This window comes from Letharia columbiana (assembly GCF_014066305.1).
Source record: "Letharia columbiana isolate WasteWater2 chromosome Unknown Sc0000022_s0, whole genome shotgun sequence".
Classification (NCBI taxonomy): Eukaryota; Fungi; Ascomycota; class Lecanoromycetes; order Lecanorales; family Parmeliaceae; genus Letharia; species Letharia columbiana.
The window spans coordinates 153,405-174,685 of record NW_023501063.1 but is presented as its reverse complement, the minus strand read 5'-3'; the positions used below and the strand labels follow the sequence as shown (position 1 = coordinate 174,685).

At 50.6% G+C, this 21,281-nt stretch overlaps 8 protein-coding genes across 8 annotated transcripts; 5 read left to right on the top strand and 3 right to left on the bottom strand.

Moving 5' to 3' along the window:
* Positions 1-480, top strand: HO173_007002 (uncharacterized protein; the record flags this gene model as incomplete). The annotated part of the gene is made up of 1 exon (XM_037308907.1): positions 1-480. The coding sequence occupies one exon, from the start codon at positions 1-3 to the stop codon at positions 478-480; it is 480 nt and encodes a 159-aa protein (XP_037164171.1).
* A 176-nt stretch (positions 481-656) lies between these two features.
* Positions 657-3,032, top strand: HO173_007001 (uncharacterized protein; the record flags this gene model as incomplete). Its single annotated transcript, XM_037308906.1, has 3 exons — positions 657-1,059; positions 1,112-1,362; positions 1,416-3,032. The coding sequence occupies 3 exons, from the start codon at positions 657-659 to the stop codon at positions 3,030-3,032; spliced, it is 2,271 nt and encodes a 756-aa protein (XP_037164170.1).
* Positions 3,033-5,263: 2,231 nt separating this feature from the next.
* Positions 5,264-6,784, top strand: HO173_007000 (uncharacterized protein; the record flags this gene model as incomplete). The annotated part of the gene is made up of 3 exons (XM_037308905.1): positions 5,264-5,850; positions 5,904-6,304; positions 6,360-6,784. 3 exons carry the CDS (start codon positions 5,264-5,266, stop codon positions 6,782-6,784), a joined length of 1,413 nt encoding a protein of 470 aa, XP_037164169.1.
* Positions 6,785-7,834: 1,050 nt separating this feature from the next.
* On the bottom strand, positions 7,835-8,682 carry HO173_006999 (uncharacterized protein; the record flags this gene model as incomplete). The annotated part of the gene is made up of 3 exons (XM_037308904.1): positions 7,835-7,880; positions 8,206-8,579; positions 8,626-8,682. The coding sequence occupies 3 exons, from the start codon at positions 8,680-8,682 to the stop codon at positions 7,835-7,837; spliced, it is 477 nt and encodes a 158-aa protein (XP_037164168.1).
* A 1,025-nt stretch (positions 8,683-9,707) lies between these two features.
* HO173_006998 (uncharacterized protein) lies at positions 9,708-10,328 on the bottom strand (the record flags this gene model as incomplete). Its single annotated transcript, XM_037308903.1, has 1 exon — positions 9,708-10,328. The coding sequence occupies one exon, from the start codon at positions 10,326-10,328 to the stop codon at positions 9,708-9,710; it is 621 nt and encodes a 206-aa protein (XP_037164167.1).
* Positions 10,329-11,107: 779 nt separating this feature from the next.
* Positions 11,108-14,159, top strand: HO173_006997 (uncharacterized protein; the record flags this gene model as incomplete). The annotated part of the gene is made up of 6 exons (XM_037308902.1): positions 11,108-11,239; positions 11,292-11,408; positions 11,465-13,164; positions 13,214-13,490; positions 13,541-13,947; positions 13,997-14,159. 6 exons carry the CDS (start codon positions 11,108-11,110, stop codon positions 14,157-14,159), a joined length of 2,796 nt encoding a protein of 931 aa, XP_037164166.1.
* A 1,328-nt stretch (positions 14,160-15,487) lies between these two features.
* On the top strand, positions 15,488-18,616 carry HO173_006996 (uncharacterized protein; the record flags this gene model as incomplete). Its single annotated transcript, XM_037308901.1, has 1 exon — positions 15,488-18,616. The coding sequence occupies one exon, from the start codon at positions 15,488-15,490 to the stop codon at positions 18,614-18,616; it is 3,129 nt and encodes a 1,042-aa protein (XP_037164165.1).
* A 1,185-nt stretch (positions 18,617-19,801) lies between these two features.
* Positions 19,802-21,086, bottom strand: HO173_006995 (uncharacterized protein; the record flags this gene model as incomplete). Its single annotated transcript, XM_037308900.1, has 3 exons — positions 19,802-20,380; positions 20,651-20,840; positions 20,995-21,086. 3 exons carry the CDS (start codon positions 21,084-21,086, stop codon positions 19,802-19,804), a joined length of 861 nt encoding a protein of 286 aa, XP_037164164.1.
* Between the last annotated feature and the right edge of the window lie 195 nt (positions 21,087-21,281).

Genomic DNA, 21,281 nt, shown 5'->3' with positions numbered 1-21,281 from the left:
ATGGATATTCATCGCTGCCGCTTTGTGCCCTACCCTCCTTCTGCCATAAACGCCCTTGCATTTTCTCATCCTTCCTCCCCAACACATCCGGGCAAAGGACCCCAAAGCCTACGAGTTGCGATTGGCCGAGCCAACGGCGACATCGAGATCTGGAATCCACTTAGAGGCTCGTGGTATCAGGAAAGCATATTTCGAGGGGCAAAAGATCGAAGCATCGAAGGGCTAGTGTGGACGCAAGGCCCGGAAGATGTGGACAAGAGCGGCAAGATTATTGCCGGAAAGCTGAGACTTTTCAGCATTGGATATTCGACAGCAGTGACTGAGTGGGAGCTTGGGACAGGGAGGCCCGCACGACACTCGGCAGGCAATTATGGAGAGATCTGGTGTATGGCAGCGCAGCCCAAAGACCACCTGCTCAAAACCCCTGGAAAAGCGGTGGAAGACCAGAAAAAGAGGATGAATCACAGATACAAGACTTAGCTGTTGGGTGTGCGGACGGTGCTATTATTTTGCTCGATACAACGGACGATGATCTACGATTTAAAAGAATTCTCGCAAGACCACCAAAGAAGAGATCTCGAGTCTTGAGCCTGACTTTTCAAACCCGCCATACCATCATTGCAGGTCACGCAGATAGTACCATACGAATATACAATATGCGCAATGGTCAGCAGGTGCGAAACATGACGCTAGGGCCTGGACCGAAGGGTGGCCCCAAAGAGACTTTGGTGTGGTCCGTGAAATGTCTACTTGATGGCACGATCGTCTCTGGTGACTCCACAGGAACGCTATGCTTCTGGGATGGCAAAAATCATGCATTACTGCAGCGCATCAAAAGCCACGACGCAGACATCTTGGATGTTGCGGTGAGCGCAGATGGTCAATCGGTCTTCAGTGGTGGTATGGACCGAAGGACCACACTGTATAGAAGGACGAGCAGTGGGCGCCCAGGAGAGGGTCATCGATGGGCTAAGATTACACATCAACGGATGCATCAGAATGATGTCAAAGCCATGGCTACGTTCGAAACCAAGGGTCTGAGCATCCTAGTGTCAGGAGGTACGCTATACTTCTCCATTCGCATGCAGTACCAATTCTGACTAAGTCACAGGACTCGACACAATGCCTATCATCGTACCAATCCAAGAATTCGGGCGAGAACACCATCGCACTCTTGCCAGTCTCCCACAAGAACCCAACGTCCGAAGTGCATCTAAAAAGCGTTTGTTGGTAAGTTGGTGGGATCGAGAGGTTAGAATCTGGACAATTTCGAAATGTTCGAAGAAGCAGACGGACGAGGGATCATCTCCAGACGTTCGTGGGCCGCAAGGAAGAAGACTCGTTGCCAAAATCGCTCTTCAGGTCAGATTTCCAACCCAACCCTCCTCAGGTGTGAATATTAATATCCAGCGCAGGGCGATGAGTCGATTACATCAGCAGATATATCATCAGATGGGAAGAATTTTGCAGTCGCGACCATGGCAGAACTTAGAGTCTTCCATTTGCGTCTCAGATCTGGTATGCTCAAAGTCCAGAAGCTTGAGCAAACTCAGACCTTCGCGGACTTGAGTAAGCGACAAGCCAAGATGATACAATTTTCGCCGGACACAAGATGGCTAGCAACAATCGGAGCCGACAACAGTATTCAGCTTTACAGGAGATCGAAAATCAATGATGACAAAGTGTCCCCGGTTTTCTTGCAAACATCAGTTGAGCTGAAGCGGCTACGTCGCGATACATCGACCACCAAGGCCAATGACGCAAGTCTAGGCAGCTATAACAGATCGATAAACCGCCTTACCTTTTCTGCTGACAGTCGAATCCTGGCAGTCTCAGACATCTCAGGATTCCTCGATACCTGGGTAATCGAAGGCCACGAGGATCTTACACAAGGAAATGACGAGAAACCGAATCCCGCAGACGCCGCAGACAAGTTTGACTCATCTGATGAGGAAGACAGCGGAGAAGAAGACAGTCGTATTATTATTTTCGGTGAACATTGGATTCGAAATCCAGCCGCCTCACTGCTAGCAAAGCTGCCCGCCGCTCCTCTCGTCCTTTCCTTTCGACCGTCGACCACGCAAGCCACTGGGACTCTAACGAACGGCAATATAGGCGTACACCCAACCCGCCATAATCCACACCCACACTCTCACGATATACCGAATGGCGAGGATAGACTATTCATACTTACGGCCGAAAACCAAATCTACGAATTCAACGTTCTGTCAGGCAGGATATCAGACTGGTCCCGAAGGAATCCGACATCACGCCTACCCCAAGAATTTCAAGACCTCAGAGATAGAGCAAAGAGCGCTGTGTGGGATGTGAGAGGTCACAATGAGAGGATATGGGTCTATGGTGTTTCGTGGCTGTGGATGTTTGACCTATCAAGAGACTTGCCCCCTGTGGACTCCGAGCAAAAAGACGTAAATGTCACAAATGGAATCAGCAAGGAGATTAGCCTCAAGAGAAAGCGCGGGGACAACGATGAGGATAGAAGAGCAAGTCGTCCCCGGATCGACACTGGCGCAGGCAGCAAGATCCCCAACGCCAAGCTTGGAATAAGCATTGGCCGTAAGATGCGCAAAATCAACGGAACAGATGCGGCGGCAGGTCAATGGATAAGTCTAGAGGCAGAGCAAGATCTCCCTTCTGATGAGGAGGGCGACTACGTTTTAGCGAACGAATCTGACCAGGCCCTAGTCAAGCTTCGAAGAGGCAGTATTAACGCAGACAGGTACATGCTCAATGGCCATGTCGACAACTCCACCGATGCAGATACCTCCGAGAACGATGACACCCGCATTGCGAAGATGAGGGATGGCAAACGCCTTGCTTACTGGCACACATATAAATACCGACCCATTCTCGGCATAGTGCCATTAGGGAGCGAGACAGGTGACGAAGCAGCTGTGGGCGAAGAAGATGACGACTCACCGTCAGGCCTAGAAGTTGCATTAGTAGAGAGGCCGTTGTTCGACTGGGACGTACCACCGCCGTACTTGGGGAATCAGGAGTGGGATCCATAGCGACGAATTCTTCCAAAAAGCTATTAACTGATGCTCGAGTACGAATGATGTGCTTGCCATCGGCTCATGTCTCGGTGGCTACTGATATCGGAGTGACCCACTTTACGATCGATCCTGCATTGTGTTGTTCTTGTCGATCCAACGCTTTAATCCGTTGGTCATCATCAACTTTTATTTCCACCTTCGACCTGCCGCAATGCAAGCCTCTTCCCACTCCTTTCCCTCCTTCCCCGCCCTATTGACCTCATTCACCCTTACTTCATCTGTCGAGCCTATTCTCACCTGGCAACATCTTGGTACAGCCACGAGGCATTTCTAGGACCATCTTCTCTGATCTTGATTTCCAGACAGCTCTCATTGTGGGTATATGCCTCGGGATCCCCTATATTGAGCTGGAACACATGGGGATCACAGTCCGCGGCGATGAAACATCAAGGACACTCAATGAGCTAGTTGCCATCCAACATGATCATACAATGCGTGGTCGAACCTCGACAGATCTCTAGGCGGCGGCGGTGGCGAGCTTCCCTGGAGCGAGGACTAAGAGATACTGGGTAACAACTGCTGGACCAGGTCATCAGAGGTACAGGACATTGAGTGGACACGCGTACGGACTTGGTAGGTGTTGGAGGGTGGTCTGGATTAGAAGGATTTAAGATGCAGGGTAGTAGGCGGGATGTTGGTGGATTCATGGTGCGGAAGTGCAATTCTGTGCCTTAGCTCATGACAACAATGACGGTGACTCTACCCTCGGCTCAATAAGCAACGACGCAGCCATAGCCAATCACAGCCTTCTTGAGCCGCACCTTCTCAAACTCGTTGTCATCTTTTCTCTGACTTTTTCCCATCAAGAACAGATTGGGCTCGTTGTTTGATGTCAAGATCACGACAATGTATGCAAGCAAGTCGGAGGTCACGCTGTCTCATGTTACGAGTACCTAATCATCTAGCGTCGACAAATATCACGCAACTTTCTGCTATCATTCGTAATCAAAAGGTTCACGAGCAGGTAACACAGGCGATGCATTTGATCGAATGCCTTATGTCCTGCTTCTGCGATCTTCAATGTCCCAAGAACTCATATGCGATAGAGACTTTCACGCTGAGCAGATCAAAAACATAGTCAAACCTACTTGTCTTGTAAAGGTAAAGGTAGCTGGGCATCCTCGGTGCCATAGTGCTTCAACTCGATTGGTACGAGGGTACTAAAAGCGGTAAAGCCCAGCGTCAACTAGTCACTTGGTAAGGTACTGTCCTTGGATGCGATGGAGATGACAAGAAGCGTCCAATGTTGGGAACGCGTATGCTTGTCTTCTACGCTAGACCTATATAAGCCCGTACATGCGAGGTTCCTCAATTGCGTACTCTAGTTGTCGCCTCTCCGACTTGCGCAGACCCTCTGATTCAGACGAGAGTCGCGACGCCGAGGAACATGAAAAAAGAAGCTATCATGGCATCTGGACCGTTGGCCTTTTCCTACTCTGTGCCGGATCCAGACTCTGGGCGGCGGATTGGAATCCAGATTCCAGGACAACAACAGGGCAGCGAGAAAGTTGGAATTGTGACTTTGTTTGAAGAAGGGACATTGACATTTATTGGCTAAAAAGCTGCCGGACAGCAAAGCCACGCCGACGAGCATGCAGATTCCACAACAAGAACTGTAGAAACTACTGTGAATTCAAGCTCAGAGATAGAGTAGTTGGAAACTTACAAGGTACTTTTTAGAGTAAAAGCAATAAAGCGCCTTGGCGCCTGATGCCAAGAGCCTCAGCTTACTCATCGTCAAATCCGAAGATTTGATTGGGTAGATAGAAGCTTACGCAAGTCAGGATCCACGCGTCCTCTCTTCCCCGTGACGGCAAGGGTCAAATTTCAAAGGAAAGACTTACCTTACTCACTCTGTCAAGAGTCGTCGTCCTCCTCTCAGAGGCGACCTTCTCCTCTCATCCATACATCTTACTGACCACCTTTTCACTTCGTCCATCAACTCGTCTACCCAGCGACCTCGTGCTTAATTGAAGGGAAGAGAGAGAGAGAGAGGGAGGGAGAGAAGCGTCGCAAACTTTGTGGCGAGATCGGCCGGCAGTGCAGCTCGACTGCGGCAGGCAAGGCTCTCAAACAAGCCCTCATTACACATCCAATTCTTCTCCAAAACAACCTCAACCTTCTTCCCCCATACGCATACTTGAGGAAGGGGAACAATATCACCGAGTCACCGAGCTCGAAGCATCATGGGTGACTCGAATGGCCCTCCACGCAGGCTTCCACCACCCCCACCTCCTCCACGAAGATCGCAAAGATCCCAACCACAATCGCAACCGCAAGCTCAACCTCAACCTCAACCACAAAGAGCCTTCAATGCGAAAGATCTAACCCACCAATTCGAACAACTTCTGAGGACACAGCGGTTGAATACTCTCACTGCACAATCGCGATCACGGGCTGGCTCACCAGGACCTGGAAGACAAGCCTCTACATCATCACGACCGCCCTCACAGCATGCGCCCCGACGTCCCTCAGATAGCCCGCATATTCCACCATCGTATCCATCATTACGAAATCTCCCCAAGATGGCCTCGCCACCCCAGGACCCAGCTTCACTGAAGTTCCGCAACCTACTCATCACACTTTCAGTCAACCCTACTAAGTACGAAAACCCAGGCCTGCTGGACGAGGCATTGGCGGTCATACCCTTAGATCGAATCTATAGCGAAGCAGAAGACGAGAGTCAATTGCTGCAAGCTGAAGCAGCCAGCACTGGTCCTAACGCAAAGCCGCAATGGGGGTACCAAGACTGCGTTATCCGAGCTCTTTTAAAGTAAGGTCACTCCATACCCTCTACCAGTGCACGATCTGACCTGTTCATTTCAGATGGTTCAAGCGCAGCTTCTTCCAATTCGTCAACAACCCTCCATGTACCGTCTGCGGATCACCTACACTTGCGAATGGGTTCGCCCCTCCCACGCCTGACGAAGCTGCCCGGGGCGCCGCCAAGGTGGAGTCATATCGCTGTTCGAGTACCGACTGCAATGCGCTGGAAAGGTTTCCTCGATATGGTGATGTGTGGGCGCTGCTGCAATCAAGAAGAGGGCGGTGCGGGGAATGGGCCAACTGCTTCAGCATGCTCTGCCGTGCTGTCGGAGGTCGAGTGAGGTGGGTGTGGAATGCTGAAGACCATGTATGGACAGAGGTGTACTCGGAGCAGCAGAGGCGATGGATCCATGTCGATGCTTGCGAGGAAGCTTGGGATAACCCTCGGCTGTACTCAGAAGGTGAGTCGTCTTCCGTTGTGCAATTGGTCGAGCCAAGGCTGATTGCGGTCATCAGGCTGGGGCAAGAAGATGTCTTACTGCATTGCCTTCTCCATCGACGGGGCTACAGACGTGACTCGTCGCTACGTGCGCAACGCCGCAAGTCACGGAGTAGAGCGCAATAGATGTCCCGAGGAAGTCCTCATGTTCATCACCAACGAAATCAAACGGATGCGACGGGAGACCATGCTTAAAGACGAGCGGAAGCGACTCCTCATTGAAGACGAAAGAGAAGAGAGGGAGCTGCGGGGATTTGTCGTACAAGCACTTGCCGCGGAAATCGGCAAGATGTTACCAACGGGTCGAAATGGAGGCGGCGAAGAGATCAAGGTTCCCGAGCAGGCAGCAAGGAGGAGTGGAGCTCAGGCCTGGAGAGAGGCGAGAGGAGAGAATGGCGGGGACGATACTGGACGAGATCGACCACCAAGAGAAGATCACTGAATCTACGGCAACCTCTCCAGCTTTCAGCTCGATATTGAACATGGAGATTACGCCAGTCCATGGATCTGACCGCGCAGGACGTTCCTGTGGGATTCCGTTCCTGCATATGCAACACGAAGCGCACTAGCCACGTGAAATACTCGCTTGGGATTGAAGTACTTCGAGCATGGAGTCGGCGTTACTTGCTGCACAGCGACGGCGTTCTGGATATTTACCATCTGCCACTGCCATTCGGTTTGACTTGCTTTGTATACATGATATCCGTCGGCCCACCGTTCTGCTGCAAGGGGTTTCGGATGTCCGGCATCGACCGGTCCGGCGTTCTTTACGATATCGGGCATGGTAATATGAGGCGTATAATTGTTGGGATATTCAAAGTGGCTTGATGCCATGAGCACGGATGAGATGTGTATATGGTATTTATTAATGAAACTTCATATTATACTTCCAGACGGTCTTTTCTTTTTCTCAACATGCACCTTGTCCCGTGTACTAGTACGAGTATCAACCCCATCCAAAGATCAACCCTTCTGCAATATCGTCAGACCCTTTCGCTCTCATCTCACCCCGCGATCAGGGACCCACGCAAAGAAAGCATTTCGCTTAGCCCACCTTACCTGCCGCAAAGCCCCAGCCAGGGCCCAATCCGTCGACAACGCGTAAGCCTCCCTATCCAAGCCCGAAAACCACAAATACGGTACCGAGCCTTGCCGAACCCAACCATCTCCTCCGCATCGCGTCCATCACCACCGATCAACAAGTCCCACATTTACGATCCTCGCCTCGCCCCGTCAGCGTTCCACTCATTCGCCTTACTCAACCGTCGCACTTGCCTACCGTATCTACATCCAGCCCAAACCAAACCCACCGACCGACCGACCGAGTGAGTCCTCCCGAATGTCGGAAATGGTTTTTTATTACGGAGACCGGCAAGGACCAGACATAGTCCTCGGTTCCGGCACCCCTCCTCCCCACCGTCGCTTTCGTCGAACTGTCGCGTGCGTCCGTGTGCCTACGAACGCTGCGCACCTACGCCTCTGCTAAGGTCGTCTACTGTACCCGGCGTTGGGCTGGATGTGGCGCCTTCCTACTGCTGCTAAAGGGGGAGTTTGAGTGGATTCTGAGATTGTTGGGAGGGTTGGGGTTGGGGGGGTCTTTGTACTGCGATGGGGAGTTGGGAAGTGATGGTTGGGAAGGCTTTTCATTTCATGCAATCTATTCTCAAGCGTAAGGGAGTTGAGGTTGGTGAGGGAGCAGGAGTCAGGCGGATTTCGGATTCAGCGTACCCTTTCGGGAGGGATGACTGAGCCGGAGACATGTCTCAGGAGCGGAGGACTCTTTAGACAGGTCTGGCGACTCGTACGACAGCAGAACGGGGAATCTAGAATTCATCACGTACAGCGCAATGATAGGATCTTCACTTCCACCTTTTGATTCCCTCGACAAGAGACTCGACGTCGCCGACAACGGGCTCAACCCTCTTCGCCGCTCGTTCCAAAAGTTTCAAGTCTTCTTCCGCGTAAGGTGTGTGGCGGTAGCGACGCCCCTCCTCCTCAGCTTGTGGATCGAATGCCATGGGCGTGTTGACTGCCTTTTCTTCATTCTCCCAACGGTCACGCCAGCTAGTGATGGCAAAGTCCTCCACGTAGAGCGCAACCCGAGGACTTGTCGTGATACCTTTGAGCAAGCCTGCTGCGGATATGTTCGACTCTCGACCCCCGTTATCAAAAGTTGAGAACTGGCGCTTCTGCTCGCGATGCTCCAGCAGGAATGGGCTGGACAGAACATGGATTTGCTTTCACGTCAGAGTCAAAGCTCTTGATGTCTTTTGGCCGCAGTACATGGCGCCATATCTCAACAAGAAGCTCGTTTGGAAGACTGGAAAATGTTGCCATCATGATACTATCCGCTCGGCTACTGATAGATGAAGATCGGCTCTGAGGATGTTCGTTGGCATTGACTCGGGCTCATTCATCTATGTTCAAGGAGGGGTATGTGTATTTAGAGAATATGAAAGGAAGTGACAAGGAAAGGCCTTCAGACTTTGATCACCTCAATTAGCGCGTGTAGCGTCTTAATCATAGCCGCCACATCTAAACATCACCGAGAAATTGGGGGAGCGGATGTTGAAAGGAAAGCAAATCTATTCTACCTCTTGACCCTTCTCAAGGATCTTCGTTGTCTGCTCGTAAAGTCTATTGGTATGTCATGTGGTCAACGGTCAACTCTCGCATGAAAGCCTTGCTCCGAGCTAGCCGATGTCCAGGCGATGTTTCTCCTGAGCCTTTCTCGTCAACCGCAACATTCTCACCATCTGTCTCGAGGAGCTTTCAAACCCTCCTCGGTCTCCACAACTCCAGAAAAACACTATCGCACCACCCAATATCAGTCTCGAAAGTATTCTTCTCCCTACGCGTTTCCACGAAGCCAAACCTATTCAGCAATTTTATACTACCCGTTGTTTCTCGGATCCACATCCGCAATGACTTTTTGCAACCCCTTTTGCCAGAATCTAGGTATGAGCGTCGTCAATACTTCGCTCATGTAGCCCTGACCCCAATAATCGCGGTGGAGCATGAGTTCAATTTCACCTGTTGCTTCGTCCCAGATTGGGCTAATTACCGAATCATACCCCGAAACTATGAATCCTTACCGAATCATACCCCTAATTACTGAATCATACCCCTACACCAAAATTTGGGGTATGATTCGGTAAGGATTAATTGCTTGGGGTATGATTCTACCTCTTGACCCTTCTCAAGGATCTTCGTTGTCTGCTCGTAAAGTCTAATGGTATGTCATGTGGTCAACGGTCAACTCTCGCATGAAAGCCTTGCTCCGAGCTAGCCGATGTCCAGGCGATGTTTCTCCTGAGGCCTTTCTCGTCAACCGCAACATTCTCACCATCTGTCTCGAGGAGCTTTCAAACACCTCTCTCGGGTCTCCACAACTCCAGAAAAACACTATCGCACCACCCAATATCAGTCTCGAAAGTATTCTTCTCCCTACGCGTTTCCACGAAGCCAAACCTATTCAGCAATTTAATACTACCCTTGTTTCTCGGATCCACATCCGCAATGACTTTTTGCAACCCCTTTTGCCAGAATCTAGGTATGAGCGTCGTCAATACTTCGCTCATGTAACCCTGGCCCCAAGAATCGCGGTGGAGCATGAGTTCAATTTCACCTGTTGCTTCGTCCCAGATTCCTGCTGTGCCTATGACTTTGTCTTTACTGACAGCGGTGGAAAAACGGTCGACAGGCATAGGAGCAGGGAGCACGATGGCAAATTCCATATCTCCGTTTGTAGTCGATGCGATCATGTCGTTGAGGTACGATTTTGTCTCGTCGATGGAGGTATGGGTGGGCCAAGCCCAGTATCGCATTACGTCGCCGCTGCTGAGCATTTCGTGGAAGTCGGCGAGATCACTCTTGCGGGCTTCGCGTAGCTGGAGCCGTAGGGTTTTGATTGTTTCGCTTTCAGTGCTATGGCCCTTGGTGCTTTGGTGCTCGATGCTGTGGTTCGAACGGCGTATTCTAGCCATTGTAGATGCTGACGTTGATGATATGACGGATGTGGTGATCTACTAGAGTATCAAGGACTCTACGCACCGTGGCGGTCCTTGGAAAAAGTCATAATAGCTCTTTATGATAAGAGCATTTTGAGCACAAATCAAACGTTGACCAACAAAGAGCTCAAGCAGCCAGACAAACAAGAAGCATGGGGACCAGTGAATGCGGCACAACGGATCGCTATCATGACGACAGCGAACTTTCTGTCAACACAGCCGTAGACTCAACACCACAAATGCGGGCGCTAAGGGAATTTCCAACCTCCTCAATTTCGTAGACACAGCCGAAGTGCCGCAGCGTCTTCGAGTTCCTTATTACTTACATCACTCATCTTCTCAACCAATCATCGTCCACCATCTGCCTTCAACCTTCCCACGTCACTGCAAAGTATTGTCAGCATTCTCTCTCTCACACGAAGAGCACTGCACCTACCTGCCTTTGCACAACACACCGGGAACGTGTACTGCTCCTAGCTCTCGATACTTCCGTCAACTTCTACTCCACTCGACACTTCCTCACCAAGTCTTCCTCTTCCTCACGACATCTACACAACATCGACAGACTTACATTAAGTCATCGTCGACAACAACCCACAACCGTCTTCCTTTTCCCTATCCTGTCACAAGTTCGTCACAAGACTTACTCTGTCTACCGCCATCCAGCCTTGCCAGACTAACTTCGCAGACTCTCTCATTACACATATCTTCTTTCAACACCTGAACGTGACTTATTTGATCCAGCACCGCTCAACATGTATAGCCGAAGCGAGTACCGAAGAATGGCGGAAACGAAAGCCAGAGTTGCAAAACAACTTGCATTGGCCCACGCATCCGCGGAGGCGAGGCGGATCCGAGCGGAGAATCCTGGAAGTGTTAGTCTTGAAGTATGTAGTTGAACCAAATAACCACTACCTGAAATATGCTAACGGTCACAAGATCAACACCACCTCGCCGGCTCTGGACGTCCCAAACACTCCGGCTGTCCCACCCTCCGTCAAATTCGCGAAGGGCCACACGACGGAGAGTATAAATAAAAAAACCAATCAGAGCAAGGTAATCATTTCTTTCACCGATTAAGTCTAACTGTCTCGTCGAATAACATCTGGTAGATGGCTGTCTACAATGACCCTATAGACGGTTCTTCATCGAAGCGTAAAGCCAATGGCCACGACGACGCTCCGGCGCCTAAGAAGGCAAACACTAGTACTTGGGTACCTCGGGCTCCTGGGCAACGTTACCAGGGTACCGCCAGACAGGCACCAGAATCACGCCCAAGCACGATCCTAAAGACCAAGTCGGTGACGCAGCAGAAAGCTCGGAGAAATGACGCAATGGAGCTAGATGTCCATTCAACTTTGGGAAGAAAGAGAGGTGCTGAGAATAACTTGAACGAGAGCGCTACTAAGAAGCAGAAACTGAATGCCCTTCCGTCATCAAATTCCCCCCTGTCATCGAATCCCGTGCTTGCACAAAGTTCAAAGGCTGGACAGGCAATGCCAGAAGCACCGTCATCAGCCGAAGCAGCCTCAACTGCGAACTTCTTCGACTCTCTTTACCCCAAGGACTCAAAAGTCAAAGCAAGTGCTGGTGTAAGTACTGTCTGCACCGTGGGTTATCTATGGCTAACTTTTATAAAGCGTGCTGTTCATACGACAGAGATTGTAAGAACCGTAGTCCCACCGACTGCCGTCCAGACGCGACGTGTTGTGCAAACTGCCCCCACTAAGGCAACACCGGCGGTGAAGAAACCAAAATCACCAACACCGCCAAAGTCGCACAAGAAGGATGGGAAAGGTCCCGTTGCGAAGAACACCGCTGTCATCAAGACGTCCCGGAACGAAGAACTAGGGAAGTTGCCCACATCGGGAGCCACACCGCAAAGGGGCATTGGTCCCAAAGAGACAACCGCAAGTCGCAAGGGGATCTCTAGGACGAGAATACAGACGGGGTTCGATAATGAGTCTCCCTCGGCAGAGCAGGTCGCTAAAGCAGCTCCATTGCCCAAGTCTGATGGGGAGCTTATAGAAAACGGGTTGGAGAAGCAGTCCGTCAAGGTCTCCCCTCAGATCCCGCCAGTGAGCCACAAGGGCCATAATGCTTCCACAGAGGGGACTGAGAAGTCATTGAAGAGGAAGAAGGACACAACATTCGAGGAGGGCAACACGCACAAGAAGCTTAGGGAAGGTGACGGAAGCGCAACGCATGGCAAAGAACATGCCCGGGGGAAGGCAGAGCCATCTGTCAAGGAGATCGCCGAGCCAGAGTCAACTCCAGTGGCCAAGGTACGAAAAAACCAGACTCAGAAGCTTCAGAGCCATGCACGCAAGGCGGGGAACTCGGTCGATAACTCAAAGACCGAAACAACACATCAGAACTCGGGGAAGAAGTCACCTTCCGCTGGTATTTCCGATCACACATCGTCAGCGAACCGGACACTTGCCAAGGAGGGCAAGAAAACCTCATCGAACAAGGACAAGAACACTGAGTCTCGTAAGGATGCCAAACCCTCTGTTGTTGGGTATGCTAACCCAAATGCCAAGAAAGAAGATTCAGGAGCTAGAGGAGCGGAACCTCGGGGCATATATAACGGAGCAATGGCCTGCTACATCAACTCCGTGTTGCAGGCAATCGCCAACATTCCTAGGATGGCCGACCACTATCGGGGTTTGGCCAACCAAGTAATCCCGGAAATAGCGGAGTATGTTGCTCTCAATGCAGCGAACTGGCAGGGCGGTGACAATAAAAATAAATATAAGTCAAAGGCGAAGGGGAAACTGAGGGTACTCCTCGAGAGGAACAAGTCGAAGATGTGAGTAAAATGTTCCATTGCCACTCTGCCCCTCTAACAGTGTGATTAGTTGCTTGGGCGCTTACCTCGGAGTCCTGCTCAACGAGATGCTGGACCCGGACCCATTGGCAGAGGCACCGTCTTCATACGTGTTTAGGCAGGCATGTGGAGTCCTTTTGGCGAACGACAAAGGGGAGCGATACGATGGAGAAGATCAACAAGAGTGTATGGAGTACTTCGAGAAGCTCCTTGATCATCTCGACATCGAAGAAGTGGACGGGCGAACCGAAAACTTCGAGGCCCCCTCTCTGGTACAAGAGCTCTTCGGCCTCGAGGCCATCACAAAGGTAAGTAAATATTCTCGCTTTGTTCAACGGCTGCGCTAACTTTGAGCAAGGTCCAGTGCCGGTCCTGTGGCCATGCTTGGGACTCCTGTGTTGAGAAGAAGTTTGCCTTCACCACAAGTATGCCTAGCACTAAAAACTTGCCTGATCGCGAAAGCAGGGTATGCATCACAGAATGCCTGGATGCGTACTCTAATCCAGACAGTGTCGACGTTCACTGCAATGGCTGTGGTGAAACAAGCAGAGCCTCGAAGTGGATGCAGCTCAAAGATTTGAGCCCTTACGTCTTGGTCAACCTCAATCGTGTAGTGGTCCATGGAAGTGAGAACCAGATGGAGGCCACCTTCACGCGGAATCCGGACACCGTCAGTCTACCACTTTCGGAGGGTGTGACGATGAAGGATGGGGTAGAAGACGTTCAGTACGAGGCCATCGGTACCATCAAACACAGGGGCATAGAGTGAGCCCAGCCTACCCTTGTTTCCTGAAGTAGGCTGACGAATATCTAGCTTCTCCGGTGGCCATTGGACATCTTGGATGAAGATTGATGGTCAATGGTGGTGTTTTGACGATGACCACGTCGCCAAAAAGGAATCCAAACGTGGACATCCGGTCACCTGCATGGTACGTCCTGAAGAGGTCTGCATGATCTTTGAGCTGTCTGCTGGATAACCAAGCAACCTTTCGATGTGTCATGATTGCGCCTCCATTCTTCTATCTCGTCTTCACTTCATTGTCATGGCTTTTTCCCAATTCCAAGATCTCTTCTCTTGACCTCAGCTCGATTTTAGGCTCCTCGGTGAGCTTGGCTCTTGGCCTAGAGGCACGTGCCCAGAGGATTACGTTGCCCCTTTACGACATATTGGCCTGACACCCTCCTGAAAGTCCGCTAAGCCCAAAGACCAATTTTTTGGTCCCGTAATGACTTTGAGAAAATATTTCCGAAGCCTCAATCTCCTACCGTCGAAATATCCCTTTCGTAGTATTCTGAGGTGATACCCTCATAGAGCATTTAAGCCCGAGTCCTCCCAGATTATTCGCCCAGCGGTCAAAATCCTCCACTTTCAGCGTCCCAAAGAGCCTGATGCTGAGCCCAAATATCGCGACACGGTAGCTGGTATTTGCGAAAGAACTCGCAATCGCAGTAGGTCTCGTCATCCTAGCTCTTTCTACTCGTTCGAGCGCCATGGATGAGACTTCACGCTTCTTTGGTGATCTCATCGGGGCATTAAGGAAAGGGCTTGGACGGGCGTTCCGAAAACTTCTGAAGCATTGTCCAGGGTATTCAGCGACTTTAGAGGAAGGATGCCGGTACGAAATTTAAGAGTGTTGGTAGCAGGACCTTCTGTGTCCCATTCCTCTTATCGACAACATCGGCTTGCAACGACCGATACCGGGGGTTGTTAGAGGAGGCGCGACATAGATCCCGGCTACTGTGCTAGGCAATTTGGGCTTTGGAGGGTGGAGAGGGAGTCGACAATGATAGAAGGTCGTAGAAAGCGACGATGACATGAAAGAAACATGGGATGAAAGCATCCGGGAGCGAGGCATGAGCCGTCTCCATTTTTTACCTCCTATTTTATATGGGAGAATTAGTAGAGATGTCCTCGCAAGTGGCTTGAAGTAGTCCCCGGGAGAGTAGCGTCTGCCATTCTAATCGACACCCATCCGAGTCACCTGGAAGGATCGTCCTGAAGAGGTACTGCAGGATCTTTCGAGCGTAGTCTGCTAAAGGATGCCCAAGCAGACCTTTCGAAGTGTCATGATTGCGCTCCATTCTTCTATCTCATCTTCACTTCATTGTCATGAGAGCTTTTTCCCAAATTCCAAGATCTCTTCTCTGACCTCAGCTCGATTTTAGGTTTCTCGGTGAGCTTGGCTCTTGGCTAAAGGCACGTGCCCAGGTGCGCTTTCCGCGCTAAATTCGACCCCCACCTTCGTTCGCGTCAATCAACAATTAACACCACTTCGTCTTTCACATCGACCATGACCCATTAGCCATGGATCCTATTCTCCAAGGACTCAATGAACCACAACAAGATGCAGTTACCTCGCCATCTAATGTCTTACAAATCCTGGCTCCGCCGGGAAGCGGCAAAACAAAGACACTCACATCACGGGTGGCTTACCTCCTTCAACACCACCGATACAAACCATGGGACATCATTTGTCTCACATTCACTGTGAAGAGTTCGCGAGAAATGAAGGAGAGAATCGCCAAACTTCTTGGTAGTGACACCGCGAAGCGATTAGTCCTGGGTACATTCCACTCGGTATGCCGCCGATATCTTGTCACCTACGGCCATCTCATTGGCCTTCACAAGGGATTCGGCATTGCCGATAGCTCGGACAGCACAGCCATCATCAAGAGGATCATCAAACGCTTAGGGCTCAAGATTGATGCTAAGAAGGCCCAGTCACGAATCTCGAGCTGCAAATCCAAGGGTCTACATGGACCAGACCAGCAAGTTGGAAAGCAGAAAGGGGAACTGGCCCAACAGCTGCCACAGAAGAAGAATGTGGAACAGCAGGAGTTTTCAATTGTATTCGAGGAATATCAGAGTCAACTGGCCAAATCCAATCTACTTGATTACGATGATCTCTTGTTGAGCTGCGTTGACCTCCTCCGCCAAAATCCTACATGCGTTTCGAATGTAGAGGTGGTGTTGATCGACGAATTTCAAGATACAAATGTGGTTCAATTCGACTTGATGAGGCTGTTTGCTGCAAAGAACAAGAGGGTCACTACAGTCGGTGATCCAGATCAGAGCATATATGGATGGAGGTCTGCAGAGATCAAGAACCTGGAAAGAATGCAACAGCAATACCCTGGTATGATTACCATCCACCTCAAAGACAACTATAGATCTTCAGGCGCGGTACTTTTGGCAGCGGACGAAGTAATACAGCAAGACACGTCGCGACCTGCCAAATCTCTACTGCCCACGCACTGCCCCGGCACTATGCCCGTGCTGCGAAGACTACCAACCGCTGAGATTGAGGCTTTGTGGATCGTCTTCGAATTACAAAGGATGGCTGGACTGACTGGTCGTCTTCTCGCATACTCGGACTTCGCTATACTTCTTCGCACTGCTTCACTATCACGCCAGGTCGAATCAGCCATGGGCAGAGCTGGAATACCCTATCGTATGGTAGGAGGCAAGAAGTTCTTCGATCGTCTAGAAGTCAAGATTCTCCTCGACTACTTAAGGGTGGTCAGTCAGCCGAACAACAACGATGCCATTTCTCGCATCATCAACACACCTGCACGTGGCTTAGGTGCAACGACCGTGAAAGCGCTGCTAGAAGAGGCGGAGACCCGAAAATTGGCCCTTTGGACACTGCTTCGAAATTCTACACAAAACACTACCAGGACAAACTTGTCTAAAGCAGCGAAGCAAGGACTGGGCTCCTTTGTCAACCTCATCCTGACCTCCAGAAACAAGATCTTGGATACGAGTAATCCTGACTCGCCTAAGACCATTTTGGGGTACATAATCGAGAAGCTCGACTTCCAAAATTACCTGCAAAAGAGCCATCCGGATGATTCTGAAGCTCGTTGGGCGAATGTCGAAGAGCTTACTGCGCAAGCATCCGAATTTACGGTCTGCGATGCAAACGAGTGGAAAGAAGACGATGACCTCCCCAACATTGAAGGCTTGGAACAACAGCGAGGTAATGCAGCAGAAGAAGCATTGGCCAAGTTTCTAGCCAACGTTGCGCTCGCATCGGAGCTTCAGAAAGAGGAGGAAGACACGGAAGGGAAAGGAGCACTGCAGTCACAGGTCACCATCTCCACTATACACGCTGCGAAAGGCCTAGAGTGGCCCGTGGTCTTCGTGCCATCCGCGTACGAGGGTTGCATACCGCATTCAAGAGCAGAAGATACGGACGAGGAACGGAGGCTATTGTACGTTGCAATGACCCGAGCCCAAGCTTTGCTCTACATCAGCTGTCCAATGAAGAACTCTCAAAGGGAAGAAACGGCCATGTCACCGTTCCTTTCAACCAAGCCGGTGACCAATCTCCTGGTTAGCCAGGGCCCAACAATAAACAGCAGCACTGTCAATGACATTGCGCGAATACTAAGAAGGGACAGTCCAACTCAAGCCCAAATCTCTGAGGCTTGTGAGACACTAAAAAGCGTGCACGATAATCTATGGCCTCTCACTGGGGAAGAAGAGGTCAAGGCGACCGGCGCTAGACGGAGCAAATGGGACTCCAACGAATCCTCCGAGCATCCATACAAGCGAAGGAGGATGCAGGACAGCGAACGCAGTGTTGTTGAAGGGATGACAGCCTGCGCGAACCCACCTGTGGCGGGACATATTGGCAGTACAACCACAATGCAGAGTAGCTCAACCTTTTCTTATAACACGGGCTTCATCTCAGCAGCGACGCAATTACAACATGTCGACGAACATAAGAAGATGGACACTATGCCAAATCGAGGTGCAAAGCCATCGAAAGTACGCAAGGAAGAAGCGAAATTGAACAGCAAATCTAGCTTCGCACAAGGGGGAGGTCAAGGCAATCTGATGAGCTTCTTTGGAATGAAGGCGGGAAAGCACGGGAGAAGCACACCATCCGATCAACTCGCGGAAGGAACACTGGGAAACCTAGTTGCAGGCCGCAATCATACTTCTGGTAACGTGACAGTCACAGGTCCCACAGCCACTACGAATCAGGTCTTGGTCGGCCGTTTGGGCCCAACATCAAGGACACCCAACTTACCGTTACCTGAAGCATTAGCAACTCACCGACTGCAACCCCTCTCGAATACAAATCGACCGCGCCCTCTCATCCACGAAGAAGAGCCTCTAAGGAAGAAACCCTATGTCTTCCTGTCTAGCTCACCACCGCACATTGAAGAGCTCGTGGAAGCAGCAGAAAATCAATGTGAACACCAATCGCCCCCCAAAATGATAAGCAGGGTGGAAGACAGCGAGGTAGCACCCCGGCACACCGATATTGTGCCCTCCAGGACGTTTCACACCACGAGCATTGCGCGACTACAGACAGAGGTGGCGCCAAGAAAGACTCTAGGAGTACGCAGAAGCATGAATGGATGGTCGGCAGGCGGGAGTCATGGCTTCTCAGTACCAAAGATGAATGGATCGAAGCGCTAGGGTGATTGCTGTCATGGATCGAGAGTTTACATGACGAGGAGCAAGAGGAGGAACAACAGGATGTCAGGAGCGGAGAAGTACGCGACTGATCTTGCAGCCGAGGAGGATTGCTGCACCTTCAAAACAGCAAGATGTCAAGACTGGAGGAGAACGCCCCTGGTTTTGGAAACAAAAAGCATTGTTGTACCATCAAAGCCGCATGCAGGAGGTTTTGCACTGCAAAAGGCTTCTCGAAGTATCGGTTCCTGGCGTAATGGAAAGAGGTCAATTGAGGTTGGGCTGTGCAAAAAGATCTAGGATTGGGGGAAGATATCTTAGGTTTTTGAAATAAGGAGAATCTTGTACTAGTACGTCAGAAGCCGAACGCAGACACTCCACTATTCGATTTCAGTCCCTGATGAAAGAAGTCTCGGGGAGAAAAGAGGGTAAATGGAACAAGGAGTAAATGGGTACAGAGAAGGGAAAGGAAAAGGGAGAAAAGAGAAAGGGGACGAGCAAGGGGAAGGGGAAAGGAAAGAAAAAGGAAAAGGAAAAGGGAAAGGAAAGGAAAAGGAAAGGAAAAGGAAAGGAAAAGGAAAAGGAAAAAAGGAAAAGGGAAAAGGAAAAGGGAACAGTGGCTGGTGGAAATTGGGACAGGCCAGCAAAGATGCATTCAGTGTACGCAGACGGCGGCTTGGATAGGCATTGTAAAGCGAGAAGCATTCAGCGCGTTCGGTTGGATCGCAGGGTTTCCCGGTTGAAGCATTGCATTCGAAGGAGTTCACGATACCCATTGCTGCGACATTTATCGGCTTCAGCACGCGCGCAGATCAGGCGGCGACCTCCGGTATCATTTCGAAATTAGTCTTTACAATTTTGTTGCTGGACATTCGGGCTTTGGCTCGGAGTCTTTGGATTGCTTGAAGTGCTTGTGTCATACATAGAACAACGAGAGCATCCCAATCTCCCTTATTCCATCATCTCCTCCCAGTCCTACCCGTCCGTCTCGTCTCATTGGTTCTCTTCCTCTTCGGACTCTTCCTCTTCCTCTTCATCATCATCATCATCGCCATTCTCATTGCCCGTATCAGAATCATCTTCCGTCTCATCCTCACCATCCGCGCCAGACGAAGCCCACATCAGATTTATTTGCAGGCGTGACAGTCGATGAAAAGCGCAATTGATTTCGCTTCAAAGGCGCCGAAGTCAAAGGCACCCCAGACGTGCTCTGATGTCGAAAAGAAGGCGGGATTTGGGCCTTAAGCAATCCCAGTCGCTTGAGAAGGCCGGTGCGGCGATGTGGAAGGCCCCTGATAGATCGCTGATGTCTAGGCGCTTTGAAACCTGTGGCGGGGACGTTATGAGCATGGCGATTTCTTTACGGGGTACGAGTACTCTACCGAGCAACGATACCCCGGGAGTCGTACCTTGATCGATTTGGACTCCTCTTTGGTAATGAGCTTGGACGTCGGCCAGCAAGTCGTCCTCATCCGTCCCTCTGGCGCTTCGTTCTTTCTTACGCTTTTGTCCCCTCTCGAAGCGGTTCCTGCTTCTGATGCTTCTTCTCTGCAGCCGTTCAGCTGCTAGATCTCTTTCGATCTTGAGGATGGTCTCTGGCACCGTCAAGCCTGCTACCCATTGCAGAGCTGCCAATAACGCTTTCTTCGTGGCTGCTTGTTTGGACTTCAGGGGTTTTAAGCCATGGAGGAGTAACTGCGCTATGTATAATATAAAAGTGGCCGGTCTCGTCCTTGTGGAGCGATTGTTGATGGGCTTTTGGCTTCCCTGCTTTCGTGAGTGCGGGCCTAGGGTCTTTGTGGTTCAAGAGGTTGTGAATCCTGTCGCTGTTGCTGCGTGAGTGCCTGTTGCGGTCGATTTTGACGTGAAGGCCTCTTGTTGGGGAGTAGAAGGATGGAGGCGAAGAGACTGGAGGGGCGGATGCTAGGGACAGGATTGGATGTTTGGGCATGAAATGGCTTGGGACAAACATGTGGGTTCTAGTCAATGGATCGAGTGAATCGACGCCAGGGCTTTTTTGGTAATGCAAGAGCTTACAACACTATAATGCTGTGCTTTAGCAGTGGTGGACAATGAAGATACTTTTGGAGCAACGGCTTGTAATTTGACTCGGACCTTGCTGACTTTAGATAGCCCTCCGTGCAATATAAACTGGAGAAAGCCGCCAGATTGATTCCACCCTTCCTGCTTGCCGCATTCTGGTTGGTGTCCTAGCTCTACGGTGCATCTATCAAACCTCAGTTGTCATTGTAAGATCTTACAAGATACTTTGAAATGGCTTGATCGAGTTGACTTTAACGGAGAGCCATACATGAAAGTGTTGTTGTTCCTGCGTGAGCACTCATTCAAGAACAAGACTTCGAATGAGGAAGCAAGATTACAATTCTATGCATCCCCTAGTTTTGATGCATGCATGCTGGTTGGAATACAAGTCAATCAACCGACCTCGTAGCACACGGAGAAGGTCAAGCATGATGATTGGCCATTGATGCAGCAATTGGCCTTCTCGCGTAGTACCACCCTCCTTTACCGGCACGAGAAGTCAGTGCCGATCTATGTAGCCTCTTCCACACGAAGTATCATCTCGATCTCGCACCCATTCGCCAGGAACTAACTCCTTTTTTGTTCCCAAGCTCTTCGTAAAGCCTCCCAGAAGATAACCATTTCC